At 37.6% G+C, this 21,593-nt stretch overlaps 1 protein-coding gene across 18 annotated transcripts in view; it reads left to right on the top strand.

Moving 5' to 3' along the window:
- LOC120608233 (A disintegrin and metalloproteinase with thrombospondin motifs 6) overlaps window positions 1–20,427 on the top strand; it is a 289,732-nt gene extending 269,305 nt beyond the window's left edge. For 17 of the 18 annotated variants that reach the window (XR_005654348.1, XM_039870023.1, XM_039870040.1 and 14 more), the window contains 3 exons: window positions 4,929–5,105; window positions 7,472–7,628; window positions 17,272–20,427. Coding sequence is in view for 16 of the 18 variants with exons in the window: in XM_039870023.1 (XP_039725957.1) it covers window positions 4,929–5,105; window positions 7,472–7,628; window positions 17,272–17,381 (444 nt within the window). In the remaining 2 variants the exon portion in view is untranslated. Of the gene's footprint in view, window positions 1–4,928; window positions 5,106–7,471; window positions 7,629–11,029; window positions 11,177–17,271 lie in introns of all 18 variants that reach the window. The other variant, XR_005654347.1, reaches the window with a different exon arrangement.
- The last annotated feature ends 1,166 nt before the right edge of the window (window positions 20,428–21,593 follow it).

Genomic DNA, 21,593 nt, shown 5'->3' with positions numbered 1-21,593 from the left:
GGAGGTCCCGGCAGACAGAAGAGCAGGCGATGTTCAATCTCTTTCCATTTACTTTTGCAAATATTTCACACAATATTCTTTTGACACTCCCATGAAAACCTCCCTCCTCTTTCTGCTCTCTCCCCACTTCCAACTATCAGCCTTCTGAGCTCCGCTAATCACAGGGGCGAGGTTCAACTGCTGAAAACACGTTGCAGCAAGAGGAATGTATCCTTTGACCTTTTCCTTTTCTTTGTCTGCTTCTCTAACATAAAATTTCCATTGTTGCAAAGCCAGGAACCATTTTTCGTTTTCCCCATCAGTGAAACCCACCCGGTGCTTATGTCAAAAGCAAAAAAAAAAAAAAAAAAAGCCAAATTATCTTGATGGAAAACGTTAGTTTTTGTAAAACTAATGAAGTCACAGCTTTTCCACTTCCTATAACCTAGCCTCACTCTGAGGATCACCCATGCTATGCTGGACTTAAATGGTTTTCTGTTTTTGCCCTCTCCTGGCACGTAACTCTTAAAAACATTGCTGCATACTGTGGATGGGCTCCAGCAATCCTAAACCATTCTTTTGATGTATTGGGATAGTTTCTTTTGACTCTCTCAGAGTACCCATTGAAAAGGTCTGTTTCTTGTACTTAACTCTTGGAAAAGTGATGACTGGCATCATACTCACTTGACCTTGTAGGACTTATATTTATTTAGGTAGCATTACTTAAGAAGGATGGGGAAAATATCTACCCACATGGGATCACATTTTGGTTTAGTAGACAATTGTGATTTCACCTTGTTTACTCTTAGTTTCTCTTCTGGTACTATAACTAAGTAAATGAAACCCACCTCTCCAGAGAGAACTCAAGTCTAACCCCAAGTAAGAGCCAAATTGTTTTCCCTGGTGTGGTTTCAAATACTTTTTTTTTTCCTGAAAAATATGTTTTGCTTCTTAAGCATGAACATTAAGCGAAAACTTCAATGCATCTCTCACAAAGATCGCCTCCTATATCTCACTGAGCTGAAAACAAAAAACAAATGGTGTGGTCAAATTTTAAGTAATTGTGAAATTCTTCTTATATGAATAAGAGAGGAAAATAGATATTTACCTGCAATAAGGAGAAATAGTGAGAAATAACTTTACTAAAAAAGGATTGTTCACTGAAATAACATCTTCCAGTCAGCTATCTAATGGTTTATTATGAGAAAGAATGGAAAGGATTTTGATATTTATAACTATACTTTAATCTAAAAAATTTCTTATTGCTGAACTAAGTATTTAATTTCCGGTTATTACTAATGAATTTTACTGTATACTCAACGTGTGCAAAAATATACCTTTCACATGGGTATAGACCAATGATTACTATCTCTGAAGAATGCTCTGAAGCATTTATAATTAAGTTAATACATATTAATCATGTATAATCATGGTTACTCCTTACTTTTCTAGAATTCCTTTTTTTTTTTTTTAGATAGCTCAATAAAACAGGCTTTCAAATGGATAAATATATTTATCATAGGCTAAAGAGAGGCAAAGATGAAATGTAGGCCAAATAAAGCAGAAGGAAGAAGTAAAAATAAAAACAAGCTGATTTCTCTATTTGAACATCTCTGACATAAGATCAGAAAAATTTTCAGGATGGAGTTCTACTTAGAACAAAGCTGGTGTAATTGGCCTTCCTGTGCCTTTACTACTTTATAATTACTCTTAAGAAGTGTAAAATTTACAGAGACCAGAATTGAGGTTCTGGCTATAGACATGTAATATTTTTGACTAGATTTGCAGGGTTCAAGGGGTGGTGTATTCATTGAATGAGAATGTGGCAGAAATTTAGTCTTCAATCATTCACTATTTTGAGAAACTAATTGATTATCTACTTCTAGAGCTACAGGATAGAATATCTTTTACTTATTTAGTGGAGTTTTGGCTGTAATTTTCTAAAAGTATTTCTTGCGTCAGTAGTAAGTGTCATTGTATGTTCAGCTTTGCATATAACTGTACCTTGTCCCACAGAGGGTTTGTGTCTTTGTACATTTATCTCCCAGAACTTTCTTCTAGTAGGAACCTGCCATCTGGATTTATCTGCACCTCTCAGTGCTTCAGTTTCCAACCTAAAAAATGGACGTGAAAATAATACTTCCTGAAGTTTCTGTGAGGATTAGGTAGATTATGATATGCTAAGGATTTAGAACAGTGCCTGACACGTGTTAGTGTTGCTTTCTCTTTTTTATTCTTCTGTCTGTTTCTATCAATCTTATTTGCTTTGTTTTGTCTTTGGTTTCCTGGGGACTTCTCAAACATGGATGAGTTGCCAGTCCTTGCATTGTCTGCCTCCCCTAATTGTAAGTGGGACGTTGGTATAGTCTCCTAGGAAAGACTACTACGATCTTTAAATAACAGCAGAAGCTTCTTGCTCCTGGAAAAAGATATTAGAATAAGCAAGAGACATATGTCCCAGGCTTAATTTTCACATGTATGCTTTTAAAATGTGATGGGGAGAGGGGAGTGGCACAAGTGCATTTTTCAATTAATGTTCCCAATATAGAAAACTAATCATAGCCTCAAAGACGAAACCTGAATTCACTATACATCCTGTGTGTTTCTGCCTGTATCCCTAAAGTCTGAAGTACCCTTCTATCCTCTTGTATTTTACCTCATTTTTTTTTAAATAATTAATACTTATGTATTCTCATGACTTTGTTCCTACCAGTGATAAGAAGTAATGTATGGATGGGCTTAGGACTTAGTTCTAGCTCTACCACTTGCTATCTGTTTCACTTTGATTAAGTTGTTTAAACTTTCCTCATCTGTAACAATTTTCAAAAACTTGTATAAGAATAATGTATTTGAAAGTATTTTGTGAACTATGAAGCTCTGAGGGAATGTAAGGTCGTAGTGCTATGACCAATAAAAGTATTAAGCATAAGAAAGTGACAGAAATCCTCTAAAGCTTTGGCTTCTAACATTGGTGGATGGTAGAGGAGACTCGGTGTGAGGTCAAGAGGCCTAGACACAAGCAGAACAAGTTGAAGAGACTTGAATCAGGGCTCTATTCCTTCTACAGAATGCATGATTGCAAGATATGATTGTATATCTTGGTTTCTTGAATATAAAGAAAGGGTCGTTGTGAAGATTAAATGAGATAAGATATGCAAAGTACATAGTGTAGTGTGAAACGTCCAGGAAACACTCAGTGGGAGTTAGCATTAGGTCTGCCATTTAATAGCTACATGAAAATATAATTGGATGTGTGCTTTAGAAAATGGATTGGAGTGCGGCAAGAGCAAGAAACAGGAGACCCATTAGAAAGCCATGCAATGCTAGATGTAGGTAACGATGTTGTCTGTATTGAGGTCAGCGGCAGTGGAGACAGAAATCGACAGATGTTAAGAGATGTTTACGAGTTGGATTAATAGTGATTGATTATATGAGAAGAGTGAGACAGCAGCTGGAAATAGGATGTAGGTATGTCTGTGGAAAGGAATAACAAGGATCAGGAATTTCTCTCTTGATTTCTAAGTCCCTCACTAAAGCCTCTTCTGGAACCATATTGGAAAGAACTGAATATTATCTTTCAAAATGCATCTTAATGAAACTTGTTCTAAGTCAGAGAAAATGTATTGTTACTACACTCAGTGTGATGAAGAGGATTCATGGGATCCTTGATTTTCACCTGAAAGAAAATGTTAATATTTTTCTTTCTTTCTGTGGCATGTACCAGGCTCAAGGATTGCCCCAGACAAAGCCACTCAGGGTGTAGTATTCATTAAGACATCCCCATCCCACAACTAGTACATCCTGATTTACCTGATGATAAATCAAAACCATTATCTTTCCAGATAAGCCCTCTGCCGAATCCTGGGGGTAAGGATGGGGTGGTGTACAAGATAAAACAACATGAAATAATTTTAAGGATCTTATAATCTGATGGGGATGAGAAGATATTTAAATTCGTAATTATAAAATAGGAAGATGGCGATTAGGGGTACTGGAATTAATATATTCTGCATCCTCTTTTTTGGTACTTGACCTTGTGTTCACATGTCTATCTCCTATATAAAACTATGAGCTCCTAGCGGTGTAAAGCCTGTCTTATTCATTTTTGCTCCTTTCTCCCTCAGTCCAGTGTAGTTCCTGTAGGACACCTGAAAATGCTTTTTAAATGAAATTTATAAGAAACAGGGCTTCATAATATGGTAGGTAAGGTTCTTACCTAACTGAGAGGAAGAACAGATTTTAAGGAAGGGTTCAGATGTAGAGGAGAGAAAGTTGGAAGACTTCAGTCAGCCACCAGAACAGAGCACTCCAATTAACCTGGAGCAGAGGTAAATAATAGCCTGTGTGACATAGGAAGAAGCACCTTTTCCTCAGTATGAAGAACAGAGTAGTCCAACTAAAGAAGAGTCAAATTCATTATGTTTAACTGATGGACGGGGAAAAGTCCAGAGACTTTTTGTGCAATAAACCATCATCTGTGACCGTGTCTTTTTAGCTACCACACTGTAAGAATACATATGTAAATCAACCCCTAGCTTGCTTTAAAAGACAAGTTCTCATGGTCTACTAATATAAGAATTGTCTTCAGAAGACTACACCTAGCAAGTAGGAAACCAAAGACTCCATGTGCCAAAAATTAGAGAATCTTATCACAGCTGAATGTGGCCAAGAATAGTTAACAATCAAGGAATAAACCTATCCACAATAAAAGAAGAAAATAAGTTAGCCAAGAAAAGGAAACTTTGTATTTAGCTCTTAATGACCTTAGGAAAAAAGATAAAAGTACTTCTACTTAAAAACTTAAGGAATTTTCATGTCTGAAGGACTTTGCCTAGAATTTAGTATGTGTATTGTATACCTAACCACACATTTAGTTAAAGAGAGGCTTTCCTGGAATCTTCCTCTATCTTTAGGTGGTTGTTATTTATTAACATTTGTTTTCTTTCCAGTGCACCCCCAAATGTGGTTCGGGATTCAAGCATCGAATTATTCTGTGCAAGAGTAGTGACCTTTCTAAAACATTCCCAGCGGCACAATGTCCAGAGGAGAACAGACCCCCAACCCGCATCCGCTGCAGTTTGGGCCGCTGCCCTCCTCCTCGCTGGGTGACAGGCGACTGGGGCCAGGTAAGGCAGCTGGACTGTGGGCTCCTGTTGAAGCAGCACCCTGAGACACTTGCAGTTCCCGACTGGGTCATTGTTAAGGCTCAAGAGATGAGTAACAACATATAGAAAACTAGGTATAAGACATGAGTGTGAAACAATGCACAAACAGCAGCAGCCACACATGGACACACTTAGCCATGTTGCTCCCACACCTACACACTTTCCACTTCCACCTACTCCTTGGATTCTAACATCTTAACTAAAAAAAATTAAAAGCAAAATAGTCTAAATGGCCAGAGATTTGAACAACTTACCGAAATTTGGATCCTAGTCTCTCAACTAATTGAAGAACAAATCAGTTAACGCGAGTGTCTTAATTTTCCCAGTTGCAAAATAACTCCTTTTAATCTCTCAGAAAAGCTGCAGGGGTTTTAATTAGCTCGCAGATGTGATTGACAGTCTTTGAAATATCATTAATACTTATTCTTCAATGAACTTTCTGGTTGAGACTATAAATTGAGAAGCAAGTACATAGGGCTTTGTTGATGTATTTTTATATTAGACTCATTTCCATTTTATGTTCCAATTCTTATTTTTTTCTTTCTTCTTTTTCGCTTACTTTTAAATTGTGTTATTTCACTGAAGGTCACCTTAAATCCTTTAAAGGCAAATTGGTATTTTTCTACAGAGGGAAAGTTTTGTTCTTTTGAATGTCAAAAAATGAAATTTATTAGGTTACATTAAAAAATAATGCTCCAGAAAATAAATTTGTAAACCATCAATGCCCTTTTCCTGTGGTTTTCTAATTAACCTTGTAGCTAGTCACTTTCTAATATCTGAGACTCCAGTAAATCATAATGGCATGTAACTCCACCAGTATGATTTTGTTTGTGCTCTGGGCCTTCCATTACCTATTAAAAATGGCATTTTGTAAAAATAGTTATCAAAATTCTGGCCAAAAGTCAATATTGCTAGAGTATAGCAGCTTCTATAGACCTCTTTTGTCACATTTAGGGAGACAAAAGGAGTATTATCATAACATAATTAACATTTGCATTTGTATAACATAATTTGCTTTTATTACAACAGTATTTTTATTTACAAAGTGTTTGAGTGGAATACACATGAGCATTGTATGAAATTAAGTGTTTCACTATAGAAGTGTGACAGTTTCACAATATATAATTGATGTTATACTATCAAAGAATCAATACAAACATGCTCTCATAATTTTTATTTAAACCAGGTAAGAATTTCTTTCCTTATATATTCTTTATTGCAATGCACTTTTATATGAAGGTCAGTTGAACGTTTTTGCCTGTTAGTGATTTCACCAAATTTACAGTTATCAGTTTGAGATCATTCTTTTAAATGTTGTCAAATCTTTTTTTCTCATCTACAGTTTCAATTCAGTTTCCTAAAATTGAAATCAACCAGTGAATAAGGAAAGATGTTTTAATACATTTTTATGGTGCATTTGTCATTCTGTATTTAGGAACTTAAAAGTAAAAGTGTCTATGAATATCCTTGCAAGTCCTATATGTCCTTTGAGAGGTTTTGCAAACAAAGCCAACAGGGCCTCAGTTTGTTTACCTTGTAAACATCACCATGGCCTGTCTTGGCACCAGTTAGCTCCTCATCCCTTTGATCTCAAATCTCACAAGCTTTCTGGTATTCTGGGTGGCAGGCCCAAAGAATAGACCTGGCTTCATTCTTCAGCCTAGATAACTAAAACTAAGCCACTCAGAGTAACTTCAATTCTGAATTAACTAAATCCCTGAGTAGATTTAAAAAAAAAAGAGAGAGAGAGAGAGAGAAACGTGATAATTAGCTAACAGCAGACCACTTCTCTGGATTGTGTCGCTGACAATAGAGGTACTTAATTTAAGCTCTTTTTTTTTTTTTTTTACTGTTTCTATTACCAGGCCCCACAGCAGTCACTGCTATTACACTGAACTAATATTTTGATCAGATTCAGAGCACAACAATAAACCATCAGGTTGTTTGCCCATGAGCCTATAATAAACAAACAGCAAGCAATAGTGGTCTCCCAGCCCTGGAATCTCTATTTCATCATGAGGATTTTCTTACTGCACTCCAATTAGAGTTCACCAGCATTGCTTGGAACGGTTAGAATAATAGTCCAAGAAGTCCCCATTGTTATCTTCTGAGAACTATATTGTTTCCATTTTCTAGGGTAATAACATAATCCTTGAGTTCTAAAATTGATTCTATACTAGAATGACCTAATCATACACCTCTCCAAGAGGAACTACATATGGGCTTTAAAAGCCAATATATGGGTTATTGGAAATGACATAGTATCTTTTTTACCTCCTGAAAATTGTTGAAATTAATATGTTGTTTCCCTTTGTCTTTGAGTTTAGTGTTCTGCTCAGTGTGGCCTTGGACAACAGATGCGGACTGTGCAATGTCTCTCCTACACTGGGCAGGCATCTAGTGACTGTCTGGAAACAGTTCGGCCTCCATCAATGCAGCAGTGTGAAAGCAAATGTGACAGTACCCCCACTTCCAATACTGAAGGTGAGTTTCCCATGGAGGAGGGGCCTGTGGTCTCTGGTGACGCATCTCTACTGGTTCCCAGGGTTTAAAGAGCCCCATAAAACCTCTGTTGTCGGTTAGTTTGTATAGAGCATTTGTGAAAGCCGCATATGCATTAGATATGTAATCATAAAACCTAAGTTTTTTCACTTAACCTTTTTGGAGCCAGGTTTACTTATCACTACGATGAGAGATTGCACTGGATAATCTCTAAGGTCATGTCTAACCTAGCATTCTATGTTTGACATGTCCTAGAACTATAGAGATGATTTCTATACCATCATGAAGATTAAAAATCATGCTTATTATACATATAATGAAAGCCTATGTTTGAAACTTCTTAGGTATCAAATGTTAATTTTCTTATTGTAGAAAAGTAGAAAAAGATAATCATATAGGAGGACTCTAAAATTCCTTTTTATTACATATTGGAAATTCCTTTATTAATGGCAGATGCCTACCTAAATCCTGAATTTTCTTATATTGTCTTTAAATAAATTTACTTTATTTATTCAGTGAGGCATTTATTTGAAAATTCAGGAAATTTAGGAAATTTATTTGAAATTTCCTGAATGCTACTATGTGCAAGGTGCTATAACAAACTATGGGGCATATAGACAAATATGGCATAGTCCGGAAGGTCAGACTGCCTTCTCGCATGAAAATAAAGGCATGATCAAATACATGCACATGAATATCCGAAGCTACCAATTTAAATTATGTAAGAAACCCAGTTCTAGGATTTTGCTTAAAAAGCAAAATAAAATTAAAAAATAACTATCCTGAATAATTTAATTTGTTAATATTTTTCAAATGAAAACGATATGATTATAAACCTATTAGAGATCTGTTCCTTTTGACCAGATCTATCCGGTTTGAAGAATTTTCTTTAAATCCTATTTTTTTTATGTTTCCTGTGCAATTTTATTTTAGAAAGACCAACATCTTGTATGACAGGATATAAAAACTCAGCATCTTTGAAATGGTCTGGTTTTTATCTCTGAGTCTCAACACAGTATACTTACTGTGTAATTTACTCTTTCAAATAAATAAAGCCTTATCCTACATTAATTCAAAATCACAATTTTAATTTGCAAAATTTCCAGCTCTAAGGCCATATTCTCTTTTGTCCCTTTAATAAGGGATATTCTGGAAATCTAGCTTTCCTTCTCTTGAGAAAAGCTCAAAATCCATGACAAACAGAAGTTTTTTCAAAGCAAATCTATTTCTTTTAAATGATCTAAAGAAAAACATCTCTCTTCTATAAGATTGTAGCAAATAACTTTTATTGTTGTAAATTATTAGTGATCGATCACATGGGTTTGGGAAATCTGTTTTTCTATCAGAAGATAGAAATATCTTCTACTGGAAGATAAAGGTTAAGGTGGAAGAGAGGATATAAGTATCATATAAAACTATGTTGGGTATTATGTTTATTATCCATCCTGTATATATTATATACATAAATATCTGTATGTGTATTATACAGTCATGACAATAACCTTCTGAGAGTTGGTATTACTAATGAGAAAAATGAGAAACACAGACAGATAGTGATTTGTCCAAATTACAACACTAGGAAGTATTAGTCAGGATTTGAACTCAGATTTGACAGAGCACAAGGGTATATCAGTTTCAACTACATTTATATGCTATTTATAATTCACTCTTTAAAATCGAGTATTTTAATATGAAGACAGAGCTTCAGATTATGAAGTAGAGATACTTCTGGCATGACTATCAATATGATTCAACAGATTTAGGCTTAATCGTTGCTAAAAGAATTGGCTTTTAATATGCACACAGCAATATATGTTGAAGTTATGTTTTTAACTTTATTTTAAGCCATTTCAGTAATTTCTCCAAAAGCTTCTCTGTAGTGGATAATTATACATAAGCTTTGCCACTGAAGGTGCAATACTGTTTTAAGAGTGGGAAGAATATCATTTGTAAACTGCACTTATTTCTGCCTTAAAGAAATTCTCTTAAAATGGGTAGTCATTAATCTGATGTCTCTTGGATTATTTGGAAAAACACCTCATGGTCATTTAATCTGCCTGGCCAAATAACCTTTTATTAATATTAACCTGAAATAAGCAGTTAAGACAATAGTTTTAGCCTTTTCAGTAAAGGAGAAAACTTTTAGGAAATTATTAATCCTACAAAGTATGACTAATCTTAGAATTGTTATTCCCCTAAAGCTGTTGACTTATTTAAAAGGGGGTCACTGTTTTACAAAACTAGAATTAAAGGACAAACAGTATGTCTGTTATAACTTGTTTTGTGTTCTCTTTAGCTTCTCAATAGCATATACTGAATATATTCAAATACATGAAACTATCAGTTCATTATATCAGCAGCTAATTATTGAATGCTTGCTGTGGCCAGTCTCTGTCATTCATTATGGAAAATTCAAATACATTTATAAGTTCATAGTCTTACAGAGAAGATACTTTGGGGGAAAAAAGGAAGGCAGAATGTGTCATGTTTACACAAGTTCTAAGAGAACTTAAATGAAGAACCAATGACTTTAACCTTTTGGATGAAGGCAAGCTTCATAGGCTACGTGGTCCAGGAGACAGCCATTATATGTAGTTGGGAAAACCCAGTGTGTACTCTGAGAAAAGTGGATGAAAGAGTTCAGTTGAATCATAAATTGTCATTCATAGAGGTAAAAATGAACAGATAACATGGATTTCCAAAAAGAAGAGGCTCTTGCATGAAAACCCATAGTAAAATAATGGAATTTGAATATGATTTTTAAAAATAAATATAAATAATAGAGATTGAAGAAATGGAAGGAGGTTAAGGCAACAAAGATACTAAGAGACAGAAAATTAGAAGTAGAACATCACAAAAGTCAAAGTAAATAGTAGGAAGGAAATAGGAGGAGGAAGAAGAAAGATAAAATCTGCCAAGTTCCATGCTTCAGTTTTTCATTCGTGAAAGCCTTCAGCTAAGAGTTAAAGCATTATAGGCTTGATCTTGACAGACTGCCACTGATGAGGGTAACACTGTGTTGCTGCTGAGGGTGAATTATAGGCATGCTGGGTATCACTGCATTTGAAATACTACTCAGAGTAATTTTTTAAAGTACATCTGGCAGCTGGGACTAGCTTACCCAGGCTTACCTGAAATTCTCTCCCAAACGCCATTTTATTCATCTTTATGCAGTTTCAAGTTCTCTTGTAGTTTATGTGGTAAGTCTTTTCAGCTTCTCAATAGCAAAAGGAACCCTGTCATCTAGTATTTATTGCTTCTGGGTAATGATTTATGGTGTGCCATGAGCTGGTAACCAACTCAGGAAAGGTGTGGTTGGCGTACATTGGTTTACCAGCTCAACTGTCTAACGGTGGCTTCGGTGTGTCTCGGTCTCCCTCAAGTAAACGACTCTGAGAAAGCCTGGGCAACTCCAGAAATCTTGTAAAATGCCTGGAGCAAAACAGCTACTGAATTTGGTTCTTAAAGTGACATCGATGTATAAAATCAATGAAAGGAATGGTGAAGGTGAAGACTTTGATTTCAGGGAGGTAAGGAAGACTGGATTTTTTTCTTTGCCATTTTAAAGAGCTCATAATCCCCCTTAGCATTCAACTTCACATTCCTGGCTGTCTGGTTTGAAGAGAGCTCTAGATTTGTGTTGGGATCATAACGCTTCAAGGTTGAAAGTAGGAGACATCCAGGGAATAAGCCTGGGTATGAAGAAGCATAGAAAGCATGGTAAGATGAAATCTGAATAAAGTTCCATAGTTGGTATCATCTTGCTTCTAGGATAAAAAGATAGTGTACTATTCCCATTGCAGTGAGTAATGTCAAGTTCTCAAGCAAAACTTATTTCATCTTTTCCAATCTGAATATGTAAAATGTCCAGGGCTCAAGTACAATTTTATTAGGAAAAGTACGCTGAGTTCACATCCCCTGCTTGTACCCACACATGCACATGCATAGCCTTTGTCATCTCACTTCTCACTGGGCTCTGCATCTCCATGGGCAGTTTGACAGAGGCACAGCTGGTCGTACTTTTGTAATCCAAAAGATAGACCCTCAGGTGCTTAAGTCATAACTCCCTACGCACTGTGTTCTTCCTCTGAATCTTTTAAAAAACTTTCAGGCACAGAGGGCATGCATTCTGCAAAGAAAGATGCTGAACAGACCAAGCTAGTCTTGGAAGAATATGTCCCTGTGTGCCCAAACTCACTCCAAGGATACAATTTCGGCAGGCTTTGCGATGCTTTTTGAATTAAATACGAGAGCACTGCATTTCAGGAGTTGCTGTTATATTCCTTGGACCAAGTCAAGCCATCAAAATCACAATGATTCTGAATCCAACTGCATCCTAAATTCATAAGCCTCTGTTCAGTATGAGTATTTTGAAACCATGTCTTTTAGGTCTGGGTCTTGAAAGATTAAAGCACCTGGGGAAAAACTCATTAGAATATCAATGATAAGTAGAGTCATGTGTTGCATATGAAACAAGTTGTCTAATTTTATCATTCAATTCTACCAAAGCCCAGATTATCAGTGAGCCCCACTCCAGCATACCTGGCAAGTTACTTACGATTCTAAGAATGGGTCTAATTCACATCACAGGGCCTAAGGGCTGACTTTTAGCCTTTAATATGTTCCCAAGTCTCCCTGAGAATAATTCAGGGATACTTCATAAATTATCATTCCCACTAGAAATCTCTGACCTTGGGTAAAGGGAAATATTATTTTCAAGGAGGAAGAAGGGATATAAAAAAAGAAAGACTAGTTATGTCTACAAAACATTTCCCAGAAACCACACAATAAAGACTTCTTACCCTTCCAATAGCCTCACAAGAAAAAAAGATTGAAAGAGTGTCTTGTCATTCTCCTCCCAGCAGAGTACTTAGCCTGGTACATGATGATAGTAGAAGAGAAAATCAGGCTCCTTCATCTTAAAATCCTTGACCCTCCTGGCTCAGATTCCACTCCTTAAAAAGCAGTAGACATAAATGTGTCTGTATGAAGAAAATATGATAGTAAAGACCAAATCTTCAAGATCAATTACAGGGAGATTATATTACAAAAAGATTCTACCTAAAATAAAGAATTCCTTTTAATAGATCTCCTACATAATTGTTTATTTGCAGATTACTTGGATATAAAGAAACTTTTAATTTTTGGATATTTTACATATTAACTAGAAATCAATGCCAACTGAAGATCATTCAGAAATTAAAAGAGAGCATTTCTATTATTGTTTTGATTTCAGTGGGAACGTGTGATTTAATTCATGCATAACTTTTTCAGAATGATTTTATCACCAATCTAAGCTGTACTGTGTATTGGCTCAAGGATGGGAGTGAAGACTATTACATATTTTCAGTGGGCTTTGAGGATGAGGCAGACTAGTGAATAATAAGTTTTATGGTTAAGACCTCTCAATTACATCAGCAAAATGTCAATAAGTCAGTCCAAGTGCTCAACAAGTCAGTCCTTTCTAGCTAAACTAAAAAGGTGGCAGGTGGGCTAAAAGTAACAATATAATTTAGAACTTTTACTCATATTTATAAGATTATATTTAGCTTTCTACAATAGTGGGACTTTAAAACTTCTTGGTGTGTCTAAAATCACCGTTCACTCTCATAATTTTACAAATTTAAGGAGAAAGCTGTAGCTGAAGAAAAGTATTCAAGCTATTCTGAATGCCTGTGACATAGAACCCTCTTTTTAAAAAACGTTTTCCCTTTTCTAAGGTGGCAGAGCAAACCTCCTGGTAATGATGCAACCAAAGGTCGATTTATCATCAGCCAAGAGTACAGAAGCATTGATAGGCAGAAACCTTTTTGCATTTAGATGCCAAGAATGCTGCCAAAGTAGAGTGGTATTAGAGTTAGACAAACCTGAGTGCTGGTCCCAACCAGCTGTGTGACCCAGCATGAGTTTTGTAACCTTTTGAGCTTCAGTTTTGCGGTCTGTGTAAAGCTGATGTGTTATATATTTAAAAGGATTAGATATATAAGTATGTAAAGCCATCTAAGACAGTGCCTGGCACATAAGAGGCATTTGGTAAATTATTTTTAATGTTACTGTTACTAGATTAAGCTCTTGTGGCGTTAAAAGACAGAGAGAATGAAAGACCAGTCATAGCTGACCTTCTTTGGTGAATAGATTTTCATTAATCCAAAGACTGATTCTTCCCATTGGGCAGTCCCTAGAAGGCAAAACCAAGAAGTGGGAATGGGATATTATTCCTCACGCCCCACTCCTTTGTGGGAGCCCCCTGCACTTTGTCAAGGCTGAGTGACCTTATACAGCCCAGGAGTTGCCATTTTAGCATCTCATCGAGGCCCATTATCAGAACGTTGGCAGTGTCCAGCCCTGGATCTTCTGCTAGGTCTGTCCCCGCCCCCAACCTCATCATAATTTACCTGCTCTTTGTTTGATATCTTTCTATTAATTTGCTTATGTGTGCCATTGTGTAACCCTTCCTGAGAGCCTATGTACATTCTGACGTAGATCCCAGAGAAACAATACATAATAGTCGTTCTCACAGGCAGATGTGAAGAATCACGGGAGCCAGTAAACTGAGCGCTTCCTCTGTGCTGGGTGCTGTGGCATGTGCTGTATAGGCATTATCTCATTTCAGCCTCATGGTATCCTATGAGCAGGTCTTATCACTGTCTCCATTTCACAGACAAAGAAGCTATGATATAGAGAGGCTAAGTCACTTGCTAGGACAAAGAAACACGGGGAGGAGACAGTGCCAGCGTTCATCCCCGGCCCATTTGACTTCAGATCTGGGCTCCTCACCACTGTGTTGTGAGGTCCTGGGACACTCATAAGTAGCCCCTACCTCCCTAAACTTGAGCCTGCTCCCAGGACCCAAACAACCTCCTGCTTTCAATTGAGTTAGTCAGAATCAAGTTAGTTGGGAATTAACAGAGATATTGGGAATTTCAGAGAGGGACACCCTGGCAGCTGGCCTCCAGCCTACCCCGAGGCTAGACACTACTCCTGGCCTAGAGAAGTGCTCCGAGCACCTGTATGCAAGGGAGAGTGTTATCTCCATCACCCACCTAACGAGCTGAATCCCCGAACATTTACATTTGTAATGGCCTGAATGGGTGGATGGAGGAATAGTTGGAGGGAGAAACAATTTATGAATATTTTATTTTATTTATTATTTATTATCTATTATTTAATCAGATTCCAGAGTCTAAATCTAAAAAGAAAAATCTGTGAATTTGCTTGTATTTTGCTCATCTCAGAGTTTTCCTGGTTCAGCAACTCTTCCAAATATGGCGTGATGAGTCTCCCGATCAAGTTGTATATATTCCCAGGAAATAGTCTTCTTTGTTTTGTCTGCAGACTGACTTTGTGTCCATATGACAGCATTTTCTCAGTAATAATCTGAATATTGCATTCTTACTGAGAAGTTCAGACCACAACTCACTGTCATCAGGTGGTAAGAGATAATAATAACTAATAGTGACCATAATAATGGTAATTCAACATCCTACACTTATTGAGGTGATAGCATAGGCTAGGTGATGACATAGGCTATACCTGTCACATATCAGGGTGGGGACTCTCATCGACCTTATTTACAGATGAGGAAACTTAGGCACAGAGAGGTTAAGTGGTTTGTTCAGAGTCGTAAAGTTAGGAAATGATAAAGCTAGGATTAAACCCAGGCAGTCTGGCTTCTAATTTTATTTCCTTGTACTATTAAAACAACCAGTCCTCTTCTATCTGTTTATCAACTAAATCATTTTTATATTTTGGCAAAGCAGGCCAAAGCTAAAGTGTATTTCGTACTTTAAGCAGCCCCACCAAGCCCTGTTGCAGAGTCTGAGAGCAGTAGTCTCCACTGGCGGGCTGCCCATTAGGGTAGTGATTTGGAATCAAAGATGAGTGAAATTGTGCCAGCTTTTCTCATCATGTATGCTCAGTTTTTCTCATCATTTTAATAACTACATTACTTTGACAACATATCCCTCTTGGTTACAATGATAAAACTTTTTTTTTTCCACAGAAATATTCGTAGTCTAAACTTTTTGGTTACGTTTTATTGGTTATGACAGAGGAAAGGGGAAAAAATAGTGACCTCCAAATTAAAATATGTGGAGATCTTTTCACCTCAAATTCAAATTTGATTGACCAAATATCATCTGTTTTCTTTATTTTAGTGCAAAGTATAATGAAAATTTTTATATCTCTCCTACTTTCTTTTAGCCAAAACTTAAATTTATTGAGAATTCTAGTATGGAAAGTTTCTATTCAAATTTCTAACTATTATTCTCTTTGTAAATCAAATCTTGAGTAAGGGAGTTTGACGGTGGCAGAGCTTATATTTTTCAGAGGGTTGAGGGTTACGGTTTAAAATTTTTAACTATTTCACTGAAAGAGCCTTGAAAGTGAGACCAATAGGATTGTTACCTCACTTTTCAATAAGAACTGTGAACTTTCCTATTTCTTTGCATTTAATTTTCCAAGTTTATCATATGGCTCATGTACCATGTACGCGATCTCTTAGTACGTTAGTGGATTTTTGAAACCAGGAAAAAACAAACAAGCAAACAACACCAGCCACAGCACCGTTCTGTCAGACTAACTTTGCCTGATTCTAATTACCTTAAACAGTTTACCCAGGATGCTTTGGTGTAACCACCTGGAAAAATGAGGGTGGAACTTTGATTCTGGGAGGCATATGGAAATTTAATTACTAGGTTTACAAAGTATTTAAAAACCCCCAGATAAAAGTGACCAGAGGACTGGAGAAGAATATCACTATTAGCAATAGTGGGGTTACCTAAGGGTGGTCAGGATTGCTGAAAATCAAAGGCCTGTGTTCCTTTCTCTACTGGCCCCTCAGCCCCATCTTCTGCAACCAGCCTCAAGAGGAGATGGAGAAAGAATCATTTATTCACCTTCTGGCTGCAAGAACTACAGACTTCAACTGTGGCAATTCTAGCACTGAGGAGAAAATACACATAGGAAAAAAGAAGGCCATGTCTCACTTCCAAATTAAAAAAAGACATTTCTACATGTTTCCATAACCCACAGACTACTGCCATTTGAGGCCAACCCTCCAAGTTTTCCTCTTTGTCTAGTGTAGTTGCTGAATCTAGGCCACTGTCAGCAGCCCTTTTCATTCACCCAAGCCCATCCCCAAGCCTCACAGATGCATAGATTCTCTTGAGACATGTGTACTTCGGTATCAAACAATGCAACTCATGTTTGATTTTGGATAACCTTGCACTGCTGAATAAAATAACCCTTGAGAAAGAAGCAATAAAAGCACTGTAAGAAAAATGACTCATGTTTCCAAGCTGTCTAAAGTGATCACTTATCCCAACAAATGGTAATTCTTTCAAGACACGGTGGGCATGCACCATACTTATAAAGTGTGGGAGAAAAGCCTCGCAATCTTTTTTTTTTTTTTTAAATTTGCATTAAAATATATCAAAAGAATGTTTCTGGTAGGCTGTACCAGACAGGGTATGCTTAGAAACAAAAACAAAACCACATGGATGTGAAAGCCAAGGTGGATTGGCGCAAGGGGGAGGTCCTTACCAAACATCCGGGCTCATCGGCTTGTTTACGTACTTGTTTATATGCCTCTAATTGTTTTCCATTTTCTGCCCCCATTCATTAGAGTGCAAAGATGTGAACAAAGTGGCTTATTGCCCACTGGTGCAGAAGTTCAATTTCTGCAGCCGAGCATACTTCAGACAGATGTGTTGTAAGACCTGCCAAGGACAGTGACCCACGGAAAGCCAGAGAGAGAGCCTTGTCATTTCATCGTGGAAATGCGTCCATCAAAGAGAGCCACCCAGAGGAAGAGGATTGATGTCCTTGCAAATGCATTACCCTGTGGAAAACGTAACCACTGGTCAGCCCTAGCTGACAGGATTTCAATATTATTTTAACTTCTATGAAGTAGGATTTATTGATCCAAAGTGCTGGACACAGTATTAGGAGGGAATGCCAGAGTGGAGAGATCCAAACAACACAGGGAGACTTGCTTACTGTGGAACGTTTGTGTTCTTTCGAGTAAATCCAATAGCCTGTTTACCTCCTTGGACCATTAAGATAATTTTTATTATAGACTTAGCAATGACACTGAATCCATTTGTATTTAAAACTGTTTAAAATGTAGCTGTTATGACTTGGTCAACTATGGAAGTAAAGAAAATTCAGAAATCTTAAATCATAGCTTAAAAATATTTACTATCCTTTATCTCACTAGAACAGCACCACGATTTAAATTCTAAAATCGGCTTTGAACTGTAATTTAAGGAGCAATTATAAATCAAAAGTAATGAAAGTTTGTATTTTTCTTCCTTCTACTTAATTTCCTTAGGAATAATCCCCCTGTTCTGAACACTGCTGTGAGCCATATATAAACTATAGTAAACTGAACAACAATGAAGGACTTAGTTTGAAGCAGTGCATCAGTTACTGCAGCTGTGCAAGTCTATAAATTCAGTGCTAAAAGACTGTGGCCAACTTGCCATCGTGCAAGTGAAGCTGAGATTTCCAATTAAACTTTAAGAGAAGAACATTTCAATTTCATGCAGAAGCCAGACCTGGGGTATGGTAGAGACTTAAGTACCAGGCCCTTTACTGCCATCATACAGGATGCCTCAGCTCTTATTCGAGTCACCCCAACTCACTTGCGTTTACATCCTCACCAGCCACAGAATGGCTTCTGCCCCACTGGCTTGCTGCACATGTGTTGAGCTTACTGAGACAATACCATGCAAAAGATAGACTGGCTCAGTAACAACCAGGCAGACCCTTTGGCTGACAATTACGATGGGTTCCAGATGTCCCTTCTTTGATATGTCAGAAGGGCATTTATTTATATGAGAGCAAGTGTGTGTGTGTGCGGGTGCTTTTGAGTGTGTGGGTAGATGAGTGTGCTTGCACGTAAATGTGCTATTTCTGTGAGTTTTGAAGTAGGCAAGGGATAACAACCAAAGAATAAAAACGCATGAAGACTAGCGATCATAAAGCATAATTTTAAGTCACTCGACCAAGTATTTTATATTTTTTAGGGATACTCTGAGTGGCAATTCAATGTGAAACCCAGTTTCTTGGCAAGTCAAACTCTAGCATGAAATCCACCTAAATTAAATTGACTAGCTCATATTTTTCCTATCCACAAGTTTCACATCACGCTCATCAAACGATTTGACAATGAGATTTTAATAAGAAAGAAAAAAAAAGAGGGTACTTGTTTATATTAATATTTTGTACTTGAACACTCGTAGCTTGCATCAGGTTCTGGATGAATGTGCTCTGTGTCCTGCACGTGTGTCCACCGTGCTACACCAACACCTCAGACTCAAACCAAATGGCTACTTTATGAAGATACTACTTGCAGTTAGAGTACGTTTGGCTCAAATCCATCGCTGTGCTCTGAAACTCCATGTCAGGTGCATCACATATATCATGACCTAATATGGATGATTAGGATTTTCCAGAAAGGAAGGGAGACTCACAGACTTCAAAAACCAGCCTAAATTTCAGGTTTCCTTTGGAGTCAGCATGGGAAGTTGTTCTGCACGCTCAGTCATGGTCATCTGTATCTCGTCATCTGCTTTCTCTCTCAATCCCACAGCTCATGTCCCTGAACTTTCCAGAGAGAACTATTGACAATATGTGAGATTTGTTGCCAGGGCCCCTATCTATGCTGTCCTTAGAAGACCAGCCTGAATTTCATCTTAGTCATTCAGTGAAGGGAAGGCAGCCCATGGGCAGCACAGCCCCAGCACTGAATTCCATTGGTGCTTTGCAAAGAGCAATTAACTTGGTGCTAATGTGCCCTGGTGAAATAAACAAAAGATGGTTGGTTTCTGTGGCATTTTAGACACAAGCGTGCTATCAGGATCTGCTTTTCTCCAACGTTTTCTCCAACAGCTTATGTTTTTATTTCAAAAAGATTTCTCATGTTACTGACTAAGGGCTGTTTTTACCTCACCTGGAAACTAACATGAGGGCCATCCCCCTGAGCACCATGCAGCCACCCAACTGGTGCCAGCAAAGGAGGGCAGCCAGTTTTCCCCCTGGGGAGTGCACCAGCACCAGAGAGCTCCTGGGGGCAGCGTCAGACACCTTTTCAGAAGGAACCAAGCACAGAATGTAGCAGGACTAAACACCTGCAGACAGGCCCTGAATTTAAACCTGAGTGGGAGAAAAAGTCACATTCTACAGCACATCACAATACCGCTGCTACTCTGTAGTCAACCACGTGGCTACGTGACCTTTTCCTAAATGTAACAATAGGATCATCAGCAGAGGCTGAGCCACCATGGCAGGCCCTCCAAAGTAGTGAGCTATATAGACTACTTAGGGAACCCCTAAAAAATCTGGCACCCCATGGCTGAGAGCGATATCTGCCACTGGCATAAAGGCCTGCCAAAAACCAAAAGGCACATGTACCCAACTGACTAAACCCCTTGAGATACATATGATTTCCTGAACAGTCCGCTTCATTGGGAATATTTTTATTTGAGTGAATGTCACATAGGTATCCTTAATAATACAGAATGAAATTACCTTTGTATTATTGTGATTAGTTGTTGCTTATTATTTTATACTCAGTATTAATGTGGTACACTGTTTTGCTTTTGTAAATTATATTCTAATTTATTGCCATGTTTCCTAACACTTGTCCTTCATTCATTCTGCTTGTAATGAAAATGAAAAGTCATTGTAACACTTGATGGAGTGAAATCCACACCAGGCACAGATTTTTTTAACATAGATAATTTAGTAAAAATAAAAATTCAGCTTGTAAGAATGATTCGGATGGAAGTTGTCTATTCTCTGAAAAGCCGGTGTAAAACTTGCAGTAGGAGAAAACTGTCCTTTGAAATACCCTATCTACGGGGTCCCAACTGATCAGGTAGTATCCAGGATTGAGTTAACTCTTTGCATCTTTATTACCCTCTCCAGAGAGTACATCTATGTGTAATGTCTAAATGCAAGGGCGTTGGATATTTCTAGTGGGGTTACATCCTCAGATGCCACCAGCCAACCATTCTAAGGCTAGAAAGGAAGCCCAGACTGGCCATTGCCACATAATTTTGATCACTTGGCTCACAGCTCTGACCCCCTCCTTCTTTTACTTTCCATGTAAACTTGCATAGAAGGGGATGCAAGATACTTTATTGTGGAAAGGAGGCTGAACAAAACAATTTGTACTTGAAAGATTTTTCTACTCAGAGTCACCAGGGAGCATGAAACATGATGATTATACTATTTCACCTTCAGACATTCAGTCTTTGCCAAGCTGGGTGGGGGCACTATCATATGCAAAGGTAACAGCAGTTTATGAAACTCGGCAGCCAATATGCATGCTTAGCTATTTGAGTATTTTCATGATGACAACTTCATCAATTATATAAGAAGATGTGGAATGCCTAAGCACTGTTGTGCTTTACTCCACTTACCCCTGCCTCATGCACACCTATTCAATCCTCTACATTAGCAGAAATCAAGTGAGGTGATTAGATAGTCTTGGGGACTATTTCTCCCAAAGTCATCCTAGAAGCCAAAAGTAGCCAAAGTATTATGAATGCTTAGGTAATGAGAAGACCCTGGGACCCACTGTTTTAACTTCCCATTACATTTGCAAAGAGTAATTCTGCTAGGGGTCAGGGAGCGGGGAATACCAAGAAGCAAGGTTTGCCTTAGCTTAGATTCATCAGAATCAAGTCTATCTTTTCATCAACAGTTGTTTTCAAGCTTTCAGTTGAATGATCTCCCTTTGAAATGTCTAAAAGACACTACCTGCTTAGGGCACTGATCCTTCCTAGAGACTGCCGCTCTCCGGGGACCACTAGGATAATCCCTAAGACTTATGCTCAAAAAGGCCAGATGACATCTTTTCAAGTAAATTAGGAAGAAAGTTGAGTATTGATTTCAGTAAGTAAAAAAATGTGTGAATTTCTTTGGTTAGAATAAGAT

Source organism: Pteropus medius, unplaced genomic scaffold (genome assembly GCF_902729225.1).
Source record: "Pteropus medius unplaced genomic scaffold, Ma_sr-lr_union100, whole genome shotgun sequence".
Classification (NCBI taxonomy): domain Eukaryota; kingdom Metazoa; phylum Chordata; class Mammalia; order Chiroptera; family Pteropodidae; genus Pteropus; species Pteropus medius.
This window is presented reverse-complemented; position numbering and strand designations above follow the sequence as displayed.